The 20,962-nt window shown below is 40.3% G+C and overlaps 1 protein-coding gene across 2 annotated transcripts in view; it reads left to right on the top strand.

Annotated features, from left to right (window-relative positions):
• The first annotated feature begins 142 nt into the window (after positions 1 to 142).
• The window catches only part of hmcn1 (hemicentin 1), an 87,606-nt gene continuing 66,786 nt past the window's right edge, over positions 143 to 20,962 (top strand). The window contains exons 1-4 of one of the 2 annotated variants that reach the window (XM_044360712.1): positions 143 to 1,282; positions 18,273 to 18,343; positions 20,209 to 20,367; positions 20,461 to 20,583. In XM_044360712.1, coding sequence (XP_044216647.1) covers positions 1,027 to 1,282; positions 18,273 to 18,343; positions 20,209 to 20,367; positions 20,461 to 20,583 — 609 coding nt within the window. In that variant the 5' untranslated portion in view covers positions 143 to 1,026. The remainder of the gene's footprint in view (positions 1,283 to 18,272; positions 18,344 to 20,208; positions 20,368 to 20,460; positions 20,584 to 20,962) is intronic. The other variant, XM_044360713.1, reaches the window with a different exon arrangement.

Genomic DNA, 20,962 nt, shown 5'->3' on the forward strand with positions numbered 1-20,962 from the left:
GTTCTTGGTGGTGGTATCGAGTTATTTATTTTGCTGTTTCCACCTTTTCAATAAATTTACAGCATGTCTACTACTATTTTACAAGACGATAAGTAGATATCTATCCCAGCTAAGACTGTTAATCACTTTATAATTTGCACACTGAATGAATGAAACACCCAAAATGTGTATGAGGGATATTAAGTGTAGGGTCATATTACAACCCCTAGATGGCAATAGAGAGCTCAAAATAAGTGGAGAACAACTTTTTGATTGTTCTGCTCTCATTCCTATTTGACTCATGCATTGAAGTTCAGTATTTCAAACTATTTCTTCCTTTCTGTGTCTGTATTTTAGGATACACATTGATTTCTCTTCCAATAATTTGCATGCAATCTGCTCAGATTCCACAGTATTCCTCAGATGATCTGTAGTGGCTGCAGCAAGTGGATTATTGGCTTTTAAACTCATCAAAATTACACATTTATGACAGCAGATATTAGATCATGGGAAACATGATAACGTGTATAGCACTGCAGCTGTTTGTGATTCGCCGTAATCACTGATAAAACAGTATTTATACACGGGGGTCGCTCGAAGTCATCCAAAAAAAATCTCGTCCAATCAGATCCCCGCTTCCCTGCATGGGGTAGTTTGCGCCTTGGAGACTCTCTGCCCAGCTGAGAGGTGGTCTTTGTATGACAGAGCTGAACAAGGACTTCTGACTGCAGATCTCTCACACAGGAGAACAGACACTGAGCTGCTTGCTGGGACCTCAGAAACCGAGCTCAAGGAGAGGTGAAAGGCTGCAACTCCTGCGCACAGAAACTCCAGAAGAAACCAAAGAGGCGCATGAAACCGCAGCAACACCAACGACAAATTCCTTTATAGGGCTAATGTTGTGTCCTTTGTAGACATTTTTAAATACTTTTTAGCCAATTTTGAGAGCCTGATGTCTCTGCCTATATATCGAGATTCACCTTGAGGTTGCGACTGGCGAGAACAAAGTACCCAAAAACTTTGCTTGAGAAGACTCTTGGATCTGAAATGGGCACCAGATTTGTGTGGTTGTCCCTTACGCTGTCAGTGGCGTTCTCCACTGGGCAAGACGCAGGGACCGGAGCCTCAAAGGAGGACATCCCGGAGGGCGCATCCACCCTGGCATTTGTCTTTGATGTGACCGGCTCCATGTACGACGACCTGGTCCAGGTTATCGAGGGTGCCTCCAAGATTTTGGAGACATCTCTGAGTAGACCGAAGAGACCTCTGTATAACTTTGCCCTGGTCCCCTTCCATGACCCAGGTAATGAGATGAACATATGAGAAATTAAAAGTCAAATTCATTTATTGATTTACTCTTTGCGCATGACAATTTTAGGTTTTCTGTATAGTTTCTGCACACTTTTTTTTTTTTTTTTGATTATTTGGAGTTTACTCCTTGCTGTGGAAACAAAAGCACACAGAAAAGTGAGAAATGTGATAGTTTGCTCACAATCCGCCCTTTGAATGCCTAATGTTCCTCACACCTCCAGAGGAGGGACTCAGGGGGATTTTGTCTCTGCACACAGATGTTCAGCCTGGCGGTCACTATCATTAGCATTCCGCCAGGGCTAGTGTGTGGCTTAAGGTTTGCAATGCAGCTTGATGATTATCATCACCCATGGGTGCTCTCTCATTCTGAGCAGCTAATGTTGAGACAATCTGTCATTGGGCTTATTTAACAGTAACCTTGACTTGTAGGTCGCAGGAGCAGGTCCGAAGTTATATAGATTAAAAAAAAGAATCCAAATAATTTGGCTCAAATAATCAGGACTCACATCATGACCTTTGCTTAAAGAGTAAGTCCTGGATAGTGGTATGGGAGTATGGCAAGCACATAAAGTTACTGGAGAGCATGCATTCAATGTGTGTTGTGACTTACTTTAGTTATACCACTTTCCATGTAAGTCTTGTTTACCATCACAACCACAGCTTTACTTTGGATGTTTTAGAGATGGAGAGACTTTCTGTAAGGATTTAAAGTCCCTGTAATTACTATTTTCTGAGAGGGGGGAGAACTCACTTACCTGCATGCAAAAACACCATCAAAGACTGCTGTCATGCCATGTCATGGGGGTTTGTGAGCTGATCTGGAGGTGAGAAGTGGAAGGTGTCCACCTGCGAAAACACTCCATCAACATGGTCACGTAAAGTGTGCAGCATAAACTTTTTTTTTTACTTTAAAGAAACTTGTTCAGTCACACTATCGAACCACCTTTTTCAGTGTAGACAACACCAAACCACAAACCTAGACGATCATAAAATATTCCTGTAGGGATCCAAAGTGTGTCTATCACTCAGTAGCAGCCTTTAAGTATGTTATGGCACTGATTCTGCTTTTATGCTACTATGCTATTGCTATTGGCACTGTGTATTTTGATATGTGTTAATAATCTGCTAAAATGTGCTGTAGGATTTCTGTTCTCATAATTGGAGATTCCTACTGACTGCTTATATTGTATATTTAAAACGTTTGTCAGTTAATGGGCTTAACAGGTGAAAAGACAGACAGATCTGTCTTTACACTGAGAGATCTGAGAGACAGATGAATAGACAGAGGTGATCTGTGTAGTGAAGAGATAGATTCCTATTCCAGATGTTTGTTCTCCTCTGCTAAATTTCAGCATGTCACAAATTCTTAAGCTCGATTCCTCAATCATAGATACAAGCACCCTGCTCTGTGCCTAGAATAATACTTATATTCAAGGAAGAAATATGCTCAGTATACACAAATGGAACAAATTATGAATTCATTATGATGTACCTCTGGGGGGGGAAGAAAATCTCAGATCATTAGCAGATGATGAAAGAGCTGCAATCCACTGTATCTTGGACAAAAGCAACAGTAGTGAAATAGCACTGATTGTAACCTGTATCTAACTTCAAGGCTTAATTCTTAGCAAATGTTACCCTTACTAGGAAGTAATTATAGGATTGTTCTCTTATAGTAAAGTGAGACTGCAACAGTTTCCTTGTTGTCTTCTCTTTACAAACTTCTATGTCTTTGTGTTTGTCCCTCACCACCTCGTGACGTTCGTTTGCTCCTTAAAATGTTTACGAGGATGTCAGAATGTGTTCTCCAAAACCCCCACGGGAATAGAGGAATGATTAGCACAGCACACTGCAAGCCGGGGTAGCTGAACATTTCCCCAAATGTTGTTCTGCCCCTGTCTCTTTTTTTGTCCTCCTTTGACTATATCCCAGACCCTTGGATCAGTTTTGTTTTCCTAGGGACCTTTATTTAAGTTTTGTTTCATTTTGATACAGATCCCTTTTCTCTGCTTTCCATCCGACCCGGTGCGATAATGCACTCCCTCCTGTTTGATTTGGCTCCTTTTAAATCAGAGGCCAGAGCTTCCCCTTTATTTACACTGCAATCTGACACAGTAAACATTAGAGTGTGTGTTTGTGTGTCTGTGTTTCTGTCACTCTGTGTTGCGTGCTTGCCTTTGTGTGTGTGTGTGTGTGTGTGTGTGTGTGTCAAGAGAGAGTGTCAAGAGGATGCCTGGATATTGGGGTCAGGCTTGTGTGGGAAGATCAGTCAGGAAGCCTCCCCCCTTTCCTCCATCCTGCAGGGAGAGAAAGAACGAAAGCAAGAGGATACTTGACAAGTCATTTTACTGAGGCACAGGGGTTGTGTATTTAACACTACAGTCTGAGAACACTCCAATGAAACCATTGTAGGATAGAGTTTCGGCTACCCTGTTGCGTTACCCTTTCAGACCTTGGTTACTTTTGAAAATGGCATTCACATTCAAACTGCAAACATGAACATCACTCTTCTGTAGCAATAGTCCAGGAATCCTGTTTTAGGACATCAAAGGTGTATTGCAAGAAGACTCTCCGGACTCATGGAGTGTTTTTTTCGAGAATTTACAGCCAAATAAACTTTATTTCACAACACTCCAACCATTCCCCAGCCAAGAAATGTAGCCTTTATCCCAGGAATATTGTCAAACAGTTCTTTTTTTCAATCGACCATAAATAAGGCCTCTCTACAATGTATAAAGAATGTACTCTAAGGAGTTAAGTTGATATGAAATATGAAGAGTATGTATGTGTGTTAGTGCATGTGTCCGCAAATTTGTTTTGAGAGTCTGCTAAGATTCCATGTTGTGGTCTTCATGGCTTTGCTGACGTCCTTACGCACACATGCTTGCCCTTGTAAATACTACCATGCTGCGAGAGGCTGTATGTTTGTACGTGTGTCTTGTACCTGCTTGTGTGAGTGTTTAATTGGCTGAGGTTGAGATGGGTCAGAGCCCAGTGCCGTGGGACAGTGGGGAACCTACCATGCATGCCTCAGTTATACACATTCAATGCTGCTAGAGTATTAAAGGGGAAATCCACCGCCAGGTACTGGGGAGTACTACTCTATATGTGAAAAAAGGTATAATGCATTTTGTGGAGCCAGAGGGAGCTGCACAAAGTCTAATAAATTGTCTCAAGTGATGTAATTTCAGTCAGTGTTGGTTGGGGCTGAAGACTACAGGTTTGAAAATGAAAAGAAAAAATTGGGAATGTGGAGTTAGAGAGAAGTGAGGTTAACAGACCTCTGTAGTTCACTCCTCATCTCTGCTTAAAGCAAGTGGCTCAAGTATATGTTAGCCGCTATCAGCATAACACACAGGAATTCGTGCAGTTAAGTTGAGTTGTATTATTATGGGTAATTTAGACACCAGGTTTTGACAAGGAGGAAGAATACATAAAATAAAAAAGACAATATATCTGGTTTTGCTGATCTTTTTAATCTTTTAAATGTTCATTGTGGGTCCAACAACAATGTTATAGGAGTATAATGTTAAATCTGTGGAGTCCTCTTTTTGGAATTTGTTATATTTTGTTTGAAATGAAATAAAGATTATACAGTTAAAGTTCTGACTTCTGATTAGTTAGTAATCCACATCCACGATGTGCGGAACAATAATTCTAGCTCTTGGGTTCCAACTGGAACATTTTGGCAGTGCACCACTTAGCTGCAGCATGCCGGTAGCACGCTCATGGATGTATGCTAGCCAGCATAGCCAAGTTACCCCAGTTACCCTGGTTAATCATGCTCAGATAGTGTTGCAGCCGTCATTATTATTAAAATATCCCACGCCCCCGGCCATTATTGGAGACCTGGCTTTTAATTGAGTACTGTCTTTTATTTGAGGAAATACGGTAATTGCAAAGCCCTTCAGCCAACGACTGGCTGAAGTCTGTGACCCATTTAGTATCTTCACTGTTGATGCTCTGCCAGAACTGCCGTGGAGGGATCTCCAATTTTTTGTTTTGGGGAGTTTGGTCTCCAGCAAGTGAAACACATTTGATTGAGGTCAGGTGACTGCCCTGGCGAGGCAAGGACATGCCAATCCTTGGTTGCCCAGACTTTATATTTAGGGTCATATTGACAGGCTGTTTATGAAAAACAATTCCTATACCAAACACATTTAAAGTCAGCACTAAACCTCATAGTGATAGACTGATTGATTGGCTTACTGAGTGATGTCTGTCTACTTTAAGCTTGCTCACATCAAGTAGTTCAGACTCAGGATTCTGACTCTATGGGCACTGTAGAGGTCTACCTTGCTAACCTTTCCTGCCAGCAATCTTCAGTTAGAAGGAGATGGAGCAAGGCCTGGGCACAGAGTGATGAGAGGAGATGACGGGATACCTTCTACCTCCTCTGCATGATCAAAGGCGCTCATCTCAGAGCTCCCTTTGTTGGTGTTCAGCGTCCTTTTCCACCATCCCCTTTTCCCTTTGTTTTCTTCTTTTCAGAGCAGCCGTTTTTTGTCTGAACCACCCCGCCCGTGTGAGATTACAAGGAGCCTGCGTTTAGCTGGACAGAGTCAATAATGATCCTATTAGGCAGGAATGTCAAAAGAGAGAGAGGTGGAGATTTTGGAGAATTAGAGGAAGAGAAGAGTGCAGCAGACTGCAGTGTGTATCTGTGTGTTTCATGTTCTAATAGTCCTACTCTGGAATATTAAAATGGTCTTTAATTTTTAGGACTGTACATACACCTTCTGAAGTGCCCTGAGGTGCTCTTAGCACAATCGTTTTCAACTCCATTTGACTTTGTAATTGGTACTCAGGGGTTATCCCCCTTTCATCTTGTAAGGCAGTTCATACCTGAGGGCTGCTTTAGGAACACTTTAAAATATTGTCCATTCTGCTTTCCTGTGGGCAAGTTTATATATGACAGCTTAGGAGATTCTAAGGTTAATTACCGATAAAGGATGTTGCTGGTGTTTAGAAAAGTCACAGGTAGTTGACCTTTAGATGCACCAGTTGACATGAATCCATTTGGAATAAATGACCCATTTGTTAAACATTTCTGTTACTTTGTACTTACGACCAAGTCTGGTTTGTTTCCCTCTAGGCGTTGGATTTATTTTCCAAACCCTGTTGAATTCCAAGCCTCATCCTGAGGTCCTGAAGGTTCACATGACCTGGTTGTGACCTTCAAGGCTCTTCAGACATCACTGTCTGGGCTCTCACCGATATCCTCTTGACCTTTCATGGCTGGATTTTTGTTTGTGTTGCAGCATCTTTTGGGTAACTGTCTGAGCATGAATGAGAACATGGAGCACGCTGCAGTAGCCAAGAAGTGAAGAAACACAGTGAGAATGCAGTTATTAGGTAGGACATAAAGATTAATCTCAGGAAGTGAGTTGAGGTTTAAAGAACAAAGAGAGGAAGAAGAGGAGTTTAAGAAGTGAAACTGAACATTTTTTTCATCTTGGCAGAATAAGGAAATTAAAAGACAAGTTGATTAAACGCTGTAAAACCTTGGGAATATTACACAATTGCTTGTTGCTGAAAGAAGAAAGTCATCTGCCTCATAAAACATGTGCTGATGTTAAATTAGATCTGAGAAATTGAACCTGAACTGTGTTTTGTTGGCAGTTCACATCACAGAGGAATCTGACCACTAACTGTGTTTATGGATTTTAATTTGTCACAAACGCATGTTTTGCTGCATGTCTGAGATGTGTTTTTCCTCTTCTGTGGCAGACATGTTTACCTGACCTGTCTCTAACTCTTACCATGTGTCCACAGCATAAGCAGCCAGTCACTCCAAATCCATTTATTTGTGAGAGCGAAACACCCGGGGCAAGTCAGGTGATTTTGATAACAGCTGCCGCTGGTTGCCTTTTCGCTGGTGGGGAGCTGCTGTTTTTAATGCTGTTTCTTACAGTTTGTCATGTCCACTGCTGTAACAGTGTAGTAGCCGGAGATGGTTTGGACCACATCCAGATTTTTAAGATATAGTTATGATCTGATCATTATACTGACCAATTTTTATACCTCTACAACAAACGCATGGGTCTCAAACCAGTCTTTCATAGTCACTGCCCTGGAATCCAAGTGGACAATTTCCAGCTGCTATTGCCAACTATACCAGCTGCAGACATACGTACACTATGTTGTATATTAGTATTTGCCAGTCAGCATGTTTAGTACTTTATTACCCATAATAATAAGCAGCAACCTCAGCATTTTTACTGTTGCCCATTCAATGAGGGCTTTTCTCAAATCAGCACTTTTATAGTCAATTTAGACCCTGAAGATCAATGTCTAGACATTATTACTAAGGGAACCTTTTTTCTAAAAGACTTTTTAGCACAGATTCATTTGATTTCATTGTTTTACATCATACTTTTGGTGTCTAGAGGACTAATTTGGAAAACATTGGATTTATGTCCATATAGATCTGTTGCCAAAGTTGAACATTCCCATGGTTTGGTATGCAGTGACCTCATGTTGGCTGTGTTTTTATACAATACTGTGTAAGCTGTCCATGTACACTTTAGTTGAAACACATGCAAGGATTCAGCCATGGGACTGGCGTGTGTAAAGTGACATTTACTCTCGAACCATTAATGGCCAAGCTTTTCTTTTGTTTATTTGAAATTTGTTTGATTCTTTCTTTCTTCTTTTACAGATTAGAAGCCTTAAAGCTGCAGTAATCAGTACATTTATATTAACAATGGATCAAATGTGTAATGTGAAGGAAGTCGCTCGTTGTGACAAATCACGGAGAATTTTTTTTTTCTTTTTGCAGCGACTCTGCAGTATCTCTCAGCTCTACGTAACGTTTTAGCGTCTAGACAATTTTAAATTAGCAATCATCTGGAGAACATTGTGAAGCATTTAGCGAATAGACAGACAGATAATTCACTCAGGAATTGGTGGCGACTAAAACAGAGCTAAAAAGAGAAAGAACATTGGAACATTAAATTTGTCAGGTGGCAAGAAACATGACTCCAAACATGACTCTAAAGTTGTTGTTTGCCACAACGACTTTATGAGGTGATTATATATCAGTGTTGTGTTTACGCCTCATTACGTCGCCTCCAAGTGGCCAGAAAAATAAATTATCGCTACTGTAATTAAATTCTGTCTACTTGGCAAGATTTACTTTACCAAGAAGACCAAGCAGGGAATTACATCCTTGTAAAAGGTTAATGATCTTAGTATCGCAGAACCACAAGTTTACAGCAAATAATGAGCAGGAAGTTTTCAGCGACAGTATGAACTCTGAAGTGAGCGCATGCATTGTTTACAAAAATAGATGAGCTCATTGGTCACAATGGATGAAGTTGAACAAACAGTTTTGTTGTTTTGCCATGAAGGATTATAATTGGACAGTGACAGTGTTGGCCAATGTGCAGTGTATTGTGCTTGATGCATTTTTGTTTTCCCTCCTCAGTATTGAATTTTGCAGGTATATTCTTTTCCTTTTTTAGGTCTCCTCCACCTCCACAGAAGCATGGTGTGTAGTGCTGAAGCATTCCCTGAAAGGCTGCAAAACTGGTGACATGTCCATGTGTCTGGACCAGAGGAAAGGACAAAAGGTTATAGGCAAGGGATAGAAGTTGAGATGATACAACAAGGTGTCTCAAGTCGTCTAAGGATGTTGATTAATGTGAAGGTCGGTGTGGTTTGTGGTTGTGGAAAACGTCTCTGAATCTGACAAATGTTGAGGGAATTACAGGCTGCAAGGCTGAAGGTCAGGCTTTCAGTGACCTTTGGCCCCTACTTCTGAGGGGTATGTGTAGGGGAAGTCATGTATCATGACATCCCATCTCCATGCCTCAGTGGTGGAGACCACCTTAGACCAGTGTTTCCCAAGATATTTTATGCCATAGCACTATTTCTGCACAATAAGGTGCGGAGACATTACAGAATAAAACACATACTGTGTTCAGTGCCTATGAATGCAGCATCACTTTTAGTGTGAAACTGAGTTTGTTTTGATGAACCTGGCATTCTGTGTCAAACTCATGACAAGCACGTGCTGAGCTCCTGGTCAACTGTCTTGACAACCTCGAAAAGCCAAAATAATCAAGTTTTCCACAACAGACCGGGGGCAATCTGAGGCAGCTCTAGTGTGCTGTGGCACCCTGGCTGAAAATCACTGCCTCAGACATCTGAGTGTGCTTCTGTGTGTGGTCGACAGTGCTGATCTGCTGCATCTGAGGTTTCTCTGTCTGCTTCAGCATGCATAATTAGAATTTCCTCAGTAAAACAAAAACACACCAAACAGAAAACACCACTCAGTAACTTTTTAGCGCTCTGGGATTACACCATTAGTCATAAAATACATGGTCATGAGTTTTGCAGCTTTGTGGTTGTAATATTGAGGTTGTTGCCATTTATTTTCAAACCGCCCACTTACATTTTAAGATAAATTAATGCAATTCCGGCAATTAAAAGGCCACATTTAATTCTAAAGTACTTTTTTTCTCAGAGTGAATCATAGAATCGGACCTAGCCAAGTCTCAGGGTTTTGGCCGTTTTGTCTGCAATGGAGACCATATGTAGAAATGACACAAACAGCACATTTCTCAGTGTGTTTGCTGTCTGTGCCAGTTTTGTGCCCTTTCAGTGAGAAGCATTTAGATGGCTGATGCCTCTCTAAGCCACAGCTTTGTCTTTTTTCATCCTCTTCTCCAGCCCTCTCTCTCATCTTTAATAAGTTGTCAAGGCAATGAAATGAACATCTGTCTTACCTCTTTGCAATGATGCATTATGGGTAATGGAGATGTTGCACAACACAGCCCATCAGGGGTGCGGTTAGTTCTCTAAGCAGGTTGCTTTTGTAAGCTGTTGTTATAACTGTGCAATGGTGTCACCGGGACTTATGACCACAAGTTTTTTTTGTTTTTGTATTTCACATTTAGGATGATTCATTACGACTTGACCTAGAAACCCCACCATCAATCAATATTGATAGAAACAGCAAAAGGTTAAGTGAAGGGTTTGAGACAAATGAGTGCCCTTATGTAAAAAAAAGTGGGGAGGTGTGGAGCAAGGAATTAACAACACTGTTCTGACAACATGTGTTCGCCCTCAGTCTCATTCCTTTGAGGCTTACGCAGCATTGTTTGTGTTTACACCATTTTTAAACGTCTCGCCCAATGTTACTTGCAAGAGGTCATGATTGCAAATAATGGACCTGAGCCACCAAGTTGATGGTTGCAGATAAATGAGAGCTGTATGGGATAATATTAATACAAACCAGACGAGACATTAATTGAAAATTCTGACTAATCTCAAAATACACCTTCATTGCCTTTATAAAGTTGGATTCAAAGATGTCCATAGACAGATAAGCTTTAAATATAATCAACAATGCCTGACCTAGCATAACTTTGAAAAGCTGTAGACATAACAGGCTGCAGTGTTGTGGTTTCGATAAAGCTTCTATGGCCAGAAGAGTCTACAGAGTACTGAAAGGCAATTACATTATTTGTTGAATTGGTCTGTTATTTGTTGAAATGGTCTGTTATGTGGAACATCTGCTTTGAGAAGTGCTGTCGCAAATTCAAAATGCTCAGTGTAGTTTTTTGTAGAGTACAGTGAGCTAAAACTAAAGTTAAATATCACTGTAAAGTAACAATTTTGCTAAATAAGTCAAGTGAAAAAAACTGTTGACTATAATGAAATAACTGAAACACAGGAAAATGAGTTAAACTAATGTGCTCCAGATGGATTTATGTATTGGTTACCCTGTCCAGACCATGTCCGGAGTTCAAGAGTATGGTTGACAAACCGTTAAGGTCAAAAGTGAAGCATGAAGACACGAGGTCAGACGAGGTCTGAGAAAATATAACTCATTCCTCCTAGTGGTGCTTTTCTTTGAATCTCGTACAGGAGCACATACATCTCATCTCTACTAGGTCAAGTCAAGTCTATTGTATTTTTGCAGCCACAAATCACAAATTTAGCTCAAAGGGTTTTACAGTCTGTACAGCATATGACACCCTCTACTCTCTTTGAATACATACTGGACTATGGATACATTAATTGTTTATTACACAGTACAAACTGTAAACATACAGTATTGACGAATAAAGCATACATTTTATGTCCCAACATGCAAAAATCTATCTCAACATCACTCTTGTTGCATGAAGACATAATGTACTAGAGTGAATCTAGTCTTCTGGAGGCAATGCAGAAGACAGTGACACATAAATCTTGCCAAATAGTCTTCAGTCTTGTTTCGAACAATAAATTATTCACTTACTTTTGCCCTCGCTTCCCTCCGTACTCATCTACATTCTTCTTTTGTGGCTGGTAATCAGACGCAGAGTCTGGGCAGTGACCCAACCACACAGACAGATCGCATTCAACTCACTCTTTTAAGTTTTTCTTTGTAGAAATTCACAAATCCACACATCACATTCGCTCATATAAAGTTTGTGGTGAGAATTAGGCTAAAGGTTTTGACTGCCAACACGTGATGTGGATCTCACACAAAAGAGATCTTTGAAGGGTCCACTGTGATCATTGCCTCTGACCCCACCGCTTCCCAGACCAGATGTAAACGGAGCATCAAAAAGTACACATTAACAAGCCGACATCAGTTCCTCATTCAGTTCCTTAACACTGCCTATTATGCGTGTATGACTTTTAGATAATGTTTGTGAAGACCTTTAAGCAAAAATAGTTCACAGATGGTCAGTGTTGACAGATAGCCTGCATCTTTCTTAAATCATCAGTTGAGCACGACAGTTATTTCCTCAGATAATTTTTGTAAGATGCAGCTGTCAAGAGTTTAACATCGAGAAACTATTACGTTACAGTAGAATATAATTTTATGAAGTAATATAACTTTAGTTTGAAGTTAAAGAGAGAAAAGCATTGTTTGCATCTAACATTAGATATTGCATTATCAGGCAATTATACATTATATGGAATTTAATATGAATTGTATCATATTAAATTTACTTGAAAAACTGACTCTTACAATTAACTCAGTTTATTAGGATAGAATATTTCTCCTTTACTGGAAAGAGAAGAGGGATAGGAAAGATATGAGATGGAGACAATGTGGATACACTTACTATCACTGATATCAACAGCAGCATTTCTTCTTATTAATTCCAACACACCTACAGATTAATATGCACTGACACACTCAAACATAGATAAAGGGATTTCCCTTTGCTGCAAGGTTGCTCTTTTTCTATAGTTACATGAATGGCCACACCACAGAACCACACGTCCCCATAAATGATTGTCATAAATTTATAGACACGCACACAAAGCACACATGGCACACACGTCACACACGTCACACACTTAATTAAGAGCTCTCCCCGGGTTGCATCCTTGTCTGTGTTCTGTCTCCAGCACGAGTTAACCAGTCATATGGATGACTGTGGGAGGATTCAGAGCTGTCATCTGTCTCTGAAACACGCTCCCCATCAGGCAGTGCATCTGTGAGGGATTACACGCCTGTGTGCGGTGTGTTCATCAGTTTGGTCTCACTATATGTTTGTGTGCGAATGGCTGTTTGAGATCATTTGAACTCATGACTGTCATTAATGGAGATCTGTGGGTTTGTGGCCCATCATCTTGAGACACATCCAATTGTGTGAAGTGAAGTGAAACAAGAGAGGCAGTGCTGTAACTGCCTGGTGGTCCTTCTCTCTGTTGGTTGTTGGGAGTTGGGAAGTTTCCATCACAAGTTCAGTCTGTGGCGGTTTGAAATCAAGCCTGTAGTCAGCTCTGTCGCTCGGGGCTAAAGCTCAGTCATTAGATGCCAGCTGGTGACATCTTACAGGGAGGGCGAAAGAGCAGGGGTAAGAAAGAAAAGAGGGAGAAGGAAAGAATAGAGAGACACATAGAAAGGTGTGAGAGGAAAGAAAAAAATGTAGTGATGAAAAACAAGGGCAAAACAGGAAGACAGAAAAGTCAAAACAAGATTAAGCTTATATTGTGCAGCTTGTGGACTTAAAACATTTGAGACCGAAATAAACAATTAGTACAAGAGGTATTGAATCAATCCAAAGTATGACCTGTTTATGCTGACAGACCTGAGGCTATGTTGGCTGCTGGTCTTTGGAGGCTGCAGTATCAAGAGTCAATAGTTAGAAATAGTGACTGTTTATCGGATGGCTGCTGCGCTATGCTAAATTTCCAATAGTTTAGTCTGTAAAGTTTTCTCTGACATCATAGTGACTGGAAGTGGGAACAAATAGCAAAATAAGTAGCTCATAGTTGCATTCTGCTTTGTTTTTGTGACTCAGTGTGTTGAAAGAACACATTTCTGATTCTGTAACAGTGCCACAATTGTGGTTATTTTGTAATAGTGAAGACATGGTTGTGTCACCGTCAAACGCCAGAAATAATGAGACTTTATTTGAAATAAATGGACATTATTATCCTGTCAGAGGGTCAAACCACTTCCTCTACACCATGCTTTCCCTTTTAAAATAGCCAACACATATGGTAATGCAGGAATTAATCTTTCACAAGGCTGCAGTTTCCTGTTTGGGAAAATCTTTCAGGCTGATTTCACCACTGGTGTCTGAGTGAAGCTGGCCAATTTGAACAAATTTAATTAGGGATTTAGATCTGTGTCAAACAGAAAGAAAGGAAAAGCTAACAAGGGGCTACTTCCCCTGGTTTCTTTCCCCTGACTGAAAGAAACAATTCATAAGAAAGAATGTGAACAATTAAATACAGCACATTGTTTTTTGTATGCAGTGCACCTTTTCAGTTTTGTATTCCCAACAGAGACATAACATATGTTTGCAATCTATTAGTAGTGATGTACTCATACTGAGATAATCACAGAACTCTTATGTTGATGACATATTTAACTACACTGTATTTGTTTGTGCATATATGTGTTAGGATTGTAAATTCACTCATGTTCCTTAACTCACTCATGTTCCTTAACACATATATGTCTGAAAACCTGTGTGCACCTTTGTTCCGTATGTTAAGTGCTGGACGCTAATTGCACAGTGTGCTGTTTCACATGTGTTTTCTCAGTGGGGCTGATTAAGTGAATTATGCCCCATAGCTGACGGTCGGGATGACAGCCACTCTCACTCTGGCAGATTTTTACCCTGAATCAGCAGAATGACAGAAAGCAGTGTGTGTGTGTTTACAGCCTCTCTTGCCGTTAAGTGTTGTAACAGCTACATGTTGTGTAACTTTACAGAATACATGCATTTGAATGTGTGTATGCGTATGAAGAAGAAAGAAAGAAGGATTTCCATGTTTATTAGGATTTCTTCTGCTGCACAAACAGAAAACAACCTGTTGTCTTTTGTTGGATGAGGAAAAGCATCAAACCTACTTTACTAGACTGTTGTTCAAGTAATCTTACACTAGTCCAACATACGTTGGCTCATTAAATCAATTTGAAAATAATGGTTGCGCATTTTGTTCATAAAAATCTTGAACCATGAATGAACTGGTGACTGTAAATAGGGAAAATAACCCAACCCTTTTTGACTGCAATGCTGCTGGTATTGATTAAGTTTCAGTTTAGGAGTTTTTCTGGTTGCCGTTGGTCTGTATTGTCACAGCACTGGTTTTCTGGAGCTCTTTTAGGCTTTTATAAACTGGAGTAATTGCAAGTTAGGAACATCCAGGTTTTTTGCCCTTAAGAAAGAAAAAATGAAAACAAATGCTGTAGACTATACACGTGATTGTTGTCTCTGCTTTATAAACTCTTGTGGCAGAAGGTCTTAGAGGATGCAAGCTTCAGGGGATATAAAGAGCAAAACTTTCCCAAACTGCCAAATCATATCATGGTCACCACTTTGCAGAAAAGGCAGTGATACATAGAACAAATTTGACAATGTTTCTGTCAATTGCCTGTCATGTAGCAGCTCGTGAAACCTTGTGTCTTATATATTCCTGCCAAAGCTCAGAATTTATTTTCTTGGAAGACATTAACGTCTGTGACCTTTCAATGCGATGGCCTTTGAATTCCTCGCTGCTGATGTTTTAAGGAAAGAGAAACTCACTCCACAGTGAATGCACGTGTGATTCCCAGCAAATTAGCTTAAGCCTGAATGTCAGAGGAGTTGAAACTGAGATTGCATTTGGACAATTGCCCAGTTTGTTCCATCCCATTAGACCTTCTTTCTGTGTTTAAGCTCACTTGGGATTTGCGGATACATGCTTTAACAGCTGGCATTACAGATGAATGCTTTAAGAATACCAAGGTGGGACCTGGAGTCATTTGTTTGGATGATTTACTTCCAGTCCGCTTGTGTCAACAACTTGTACTACTAACAGATTAAGAAAACAGGAAGAGATGCAGACCTTCGATGTGATTTGTTTGTGGTGGTCATTTTCTGTCTTTTGTTGTTTTGTTCTTCTTGTCAGACTTGCAAGCATTCTTTCACTCTGAGTTCATTCACTTGGCCTTGTTCGTGCCACTTATGTGTTCCTTGTCATCACAGAGAAAGCATTAAAAGTATTTCCTTTGTGGCAGTCGCACGTTTTATCTATAAAACTCAAGATGGAAGATCTTTATCCAGAGCCTACTAAGTTAACCAAAATAAATCTATCAATTTGCCTCAAAAGTTACTGATATTTTGTGCAATGGGGATTTCATAAAATATACAAATATTTTGCGCAAGAAATGAAAGGCAGGGAAAATATGTTTGAAAACAAAGTACTAGTGGGAAGCTCCCAGGCATAAATGTTTGTAACTGTTTAATTGGTTAAGTGGCACTGAAAAAGAACACACAGGCTTTTTTTTTTTAGGTCTCCAAATGTCTATAGATGCACATTTAAAGAGAAAGGTAACACTGAACAGCAGTGGAATCATTATCTTAATACTATGTCAGAGTCAGAGATCATTACACAAGTAGAGTTTAAAGAGATTTATTTCATCTCATAATGTTTAGAGGTCATGAGCATTAGCTATGGTTTTCCACAGTGCTGGTGCAAGGAGGGTGGCTCTGGTTTGGGGCACTGTAGCCAAAATAGTCTAAAGAATACTTACAACAGCCATGGGAACTTCTCCCATAAGGAAAGAGATGTCAGCTTTTCCATCTCTGCAAAGTTTGGCTTGAGATCCGTGTTCCTTTCAGAGCGGCCAAACACATTTCCATGTTAGTTTTAAAAAGCGTCTCTGATCGCTGCAAATGTTCCTTCTCTCCACCTTGAGGATTCACAAGGATGCCAAAATCTGGGTCACTCGGAAAAAAGACTTCTTGCATCTTTGTGCATGTGATTATAGAAATTGGAAGTGCTTGTGGAGTGGTTCTCAAGAAGAAATGTAAAGAAAATGCCTCTGATTCCTTATTGCATGCGGTTATGAGTTATGTCAAATTCAAAAACTTTGAATGTTTGATCTTATGAGAGAGAAGAGGAATAAAAAGTTCTCCATGTTAATACTACAAGTATGTTTAAGCAGCCTCAGCACTCCACTTAACATCTAAATTTCTCATTTGGGTCCTGGCCTCAAGACAAAGTTGAAGACTGTTGTAAAGTAGTTTAAACTGTATCCTTTTTCAAAAGTCAGGGATCCTTTGTAATTGCCCTCTCTCCAACAAGGGAACCCTTGTTTTCCAATCTGCTGCATGTGCAGAACTGTAGTGTGTGTGCATGTGTGTGTGTGTGTGTGTGTGTGTGTGTGTGTGTCTACATGTGTGTGCTTTTGCAGCCCCTCATCAGGCTCATTCCACAGCACAGCTGCAGTGGCTGAAGTCACACAGTTTGACTCAAGAACGGGCTTAGCAGCTCATTAACGGATAGAACAAAGAAAGCTGAGAAACAGCAGTGACTACCAACACTGGCAGAGGTACAGAGCAAAGGCCATGTTGTTGCTCTGTGGTGGTGGTGTGATACTTTTATAATGCACTACAGACAAAGATGGCTTTACTTAGGTCAGAGTCTGGGAAGACATTGACATGAGAATATAACAGTATCTAAGTTGAAACGTCTTCCTGAGAGGAACCAGAGAGGAGCCAATAGGAGAGGCAGGAGTAGAGAGGGAAAACGATTGAGGAACTTTGATGTTGCTTTTATGGAGCATTAATGTGGTAGGTGCAAAGGTGAGTGGATAGGTGATATAAAAGAATATACAGAAGGACCACAAGATTCCTTAGATGTAAACATAATGTATGAGTCCAGACACCCAGTTGAAGTCCGTTCTTCTTCATTTATACTGTATAGTTTGGTTTATTCTGTTTGAATGTTTGCCACAAGTAGGCGCTTGAGTAATCTCAGTGGGATGGCGAAGGGGTCAGTATGCTTCACACAAAGTGCTTGTTCGATCGTCAAACAGCATCTTAAACTTCCTTCCACACTTTCTGATGTTTTCATTTGGGGCGACTGACAATTTTTAGAACTTTCCATCAATCAAACATTCAATCCAGTTCAGTCGTGCCATTACTGCATAATCTGTGTTTTATTTACTGCAGCGTTTTTAACTAATCATTTTTTATGCCCAGTCAGTATGGACTTTATCAGTTGTGCCCTTTATCTGCTCTGTTGTGCAGTATAATATATCTTATCTACATTCCTATTCAAGCTGTACACAATAACACTTTGGAACATCAGTGACAGAAGGGATTGAAGTCTTTCCAGAACTCAGTTTTCTTATCAGTCCAAAAGCAGCGTGTAGTGCAACTGATGTTTGAACAGGAGAGGGAAATATAGACCAACACATCTTCAAAGTCGTTATATCTGATCTGTATTTAAAACCATTTCATCATTGCTTTAATATTTTCCTTTATCACTTGTTTGACTGCTCTTTCTCACATTTCCTTCTCTCCCATTCCATGTTTATTAAATATATCTCCTTTCCTGAAGCTCTCTTTACTGCAGTTCATATTGTGACATTTTAATCTGAACATCCGTAAGCATATGCCAAAACTAATATTTGGCTCATGAGAAGAATTTAGGCAACAAAAGTGCTTTCAGTTTTTCATCTGATGCAGACTTCAGCCTGTGGCCTATTAATCACAGAGCTTCTTTCTGTTGTTTCTTTACAGAGATTGGACCTGTAACAATCACAACAGACCCAAAGAAGTTCCAGTATGAGCTGCGAGAGCTGTATGTTCAGGTGGGTTCGGCAGGTCACGTTCATCAAACCGAGGGAACAGCAGCAGTAGCCTGGACGCTAAGGTCATCTGGCATTGATAAAAGCAGCAGATTGTAGCCACGCTAGTCAGTTTTACATGTGTCTCATCAGTTAGTCTAAAATAGATGATGAAAGATGCCTCAAACAATAATTTAATTTTCTCCACTTTTAGACATGCAATTATTGAATTTCATCCTCCATGTAACGTAACCAGGGGGGTCTACCGTTCAAGACCATGGCCATATGTTGACCTCAGTGTTGCTGATGATTATGCTCTTCTTCATCCCATGTTTATTTTCCTTCCTGCACCATTACAAACAAATGTATAAACAAAAACACACAATGGCCAGACAGCTTAATAAAGTGCTGCCAAGTTCAAATTTTTGTTTAATCACTTGGCAAGAGAAAGGAAGTTGCGCAGGACTCTTGTTGTGTACCACATCAGTAATGCAGAACTAGTGCAAAACAAGTACTCTTCATGCGTCAATATGACAAAAAGACAGACAGAGACAAGAATCCTTCAGAGGTCTGTCCTTTGAAGAAAGACTTTGGCAAGTGTCTGTGCATCCTTGGCATGTGCTCCTGTTAATCTGGTGCGTAGCATGGAAGAGATCCAGTTTCCTCTCGCTCGCTGCTTCATTCCTGAGTCTGTTTTTCCTCACCTCACCTCCTCACCTGCACAACTCCTGGAGAGGTTTTGGCCAGAGTGGATGGAAAAGATTCTCGTTTGACATCAACGCCATTGTGTTTAAAGGAGGTGCTGTTAGGCAACACTTCATATTTTTGAGCCACAAGAACAAAAGTGCTCAGGGGAGTTGTCAAGGTTAGTACTGGGGGCAATAGGGGAATGGGGGAGTAGATTTTTGGCAAGAGGGGAAATGATGGGGTACAAGAAGAGACAGGATGCCTGTCTCTTCCATCTTCCTTGGCCTAAAATCATGGGTCACTCCATTCCAGATGTTTCTCTTGATGTATCCAAGCTAACTATTGAACCCATCAGATGGACAGACATGTGCCTGCTGGAATGCTTCAGACGACATCTCTCTTTGACCCCACCAACCCAATCCTGCCTCCTAGAAATTACCTTTATATACTACTAAATTGGAACAGCAAGTATGTTTCGCTAGAAACGTAATGCTGGCTGAATTATGTTTTCTCTCAACATAATGAGAAAATGTTGTAAATTAACCTATTAGGCAAATTGCAGAAATATTGATACTGAACATATGAGTGAAATATGTAGTTCTTTTTTTCATCCTGTCTTGCTTTACGGTATCCACTAGCAGAAACCACAGCATCACCTTTTTATGGTTTTGTTTAGGCAATGGCAGCACTTGGTTATGGTAGAGAAAGATGGTCTTGGTTTAATACAGTAAAAAAAAGTCCACAATGATTTGAAGCACATGTTTTTTTAACATTTAAATGATCATTAACCTTAACCAAAGTGTTTTTGTTGCCTAAAACTGTTGCCTAAGACGTCTTGTACGTCCAACTTCCCTTGTGTGATTTTGGAGTAATATTTTATGTAGTGCTTCATTCATTTGAAAAAACGTTGCCTGTGAACATAATCTAGGCAGCGATTGCCAAAGCAACACAGATTACTTGGAGACAGTCACACTGTCAGACATACTTTCTTGAGCCTTCTATGTTTGTTTTCCCTGTCAGTATCGTTGGAACAAAATGTATTTATGATTTCCACCACTAGACAGGTTTTTTCAACTTCAAACTATCAGTAACATATTTACTGGAACATTCAGAAAACTGTGTTGGTGGCTCACACACACACACACACACACACACATATGTACATGTACACCATTTGCTGATGATGCCATTCTCATTCTCAGGGAGGTGGGGACTGTCCAGAGATGAGCATTGGTGCCATTAAAATTGCTTTGGAGATCTCCTTGCCAGGATCCTTTATTTACGTCTTCACAGATGCCCGTTCCAAAGATTACAAGCTGACCCATGAAGTCCTTCAGCTCATTCAGCAGAAACAGTCACAGGTTTGGATATTACTTTCTGCAATCTGTTGGACACTGATTCAGAGTCAGAGAGATCACATTTTTATACGTGTGTGTGTGTGTGTGTGTGTGTAGGTGGTGTTTGTGCTGACGGGAGACTGCGATGATAGGAGTCACATCGGTTACAAGGCCTATGAAGAGATCGCCTCCACCAGCTCTGGGCAGGTCTTCCATCTAGACAAGAAACAAGTCAATGAGGTAAGAGCAGACTGAACAGAAATTTGGAGCTACGCTTCTATGCTCTTTGCTGTTTTTCAAGCACAAGTTCTCATGTTTCAGAGTCAGGAGACAAACGTTTTGATTTCAAAAGACACGCTTTGGTCACAGTGATCAAATTATTTGAACTTGGGCAGGGGTTTACCCCTAAGCTGTGTAAATAAAATGGTAGAGAGGGTTTTACAGCCTCTCATGTCTTTTGCTGTGCCCACATTCAAGTCTGGACTCCAAATCAAATATGCTGGAAACATTTAATTGTTAATTGATTGATGCAAACTCTTTTTAACCCTTCCAAGAAATGTAAATTCGTCTTGAAGCAGTGTTGGATTGGCGGAAAGTCAAAACTTGAGGTTTGAATAGT

This window comes from Thunnus albacares, chromosome 9 (genome assembly GCF_914725855.1).
Source record: "Thunnus albacares chromosome 9, fThuAlb1.1, whole genome shotgun sequence".
Taxonomy (NCBI): Eukaryota; Metazoa; Chordata; class Actinopteri; order Scombriformes; family Scombridae; genus Thunnus; species Thunnus albacares.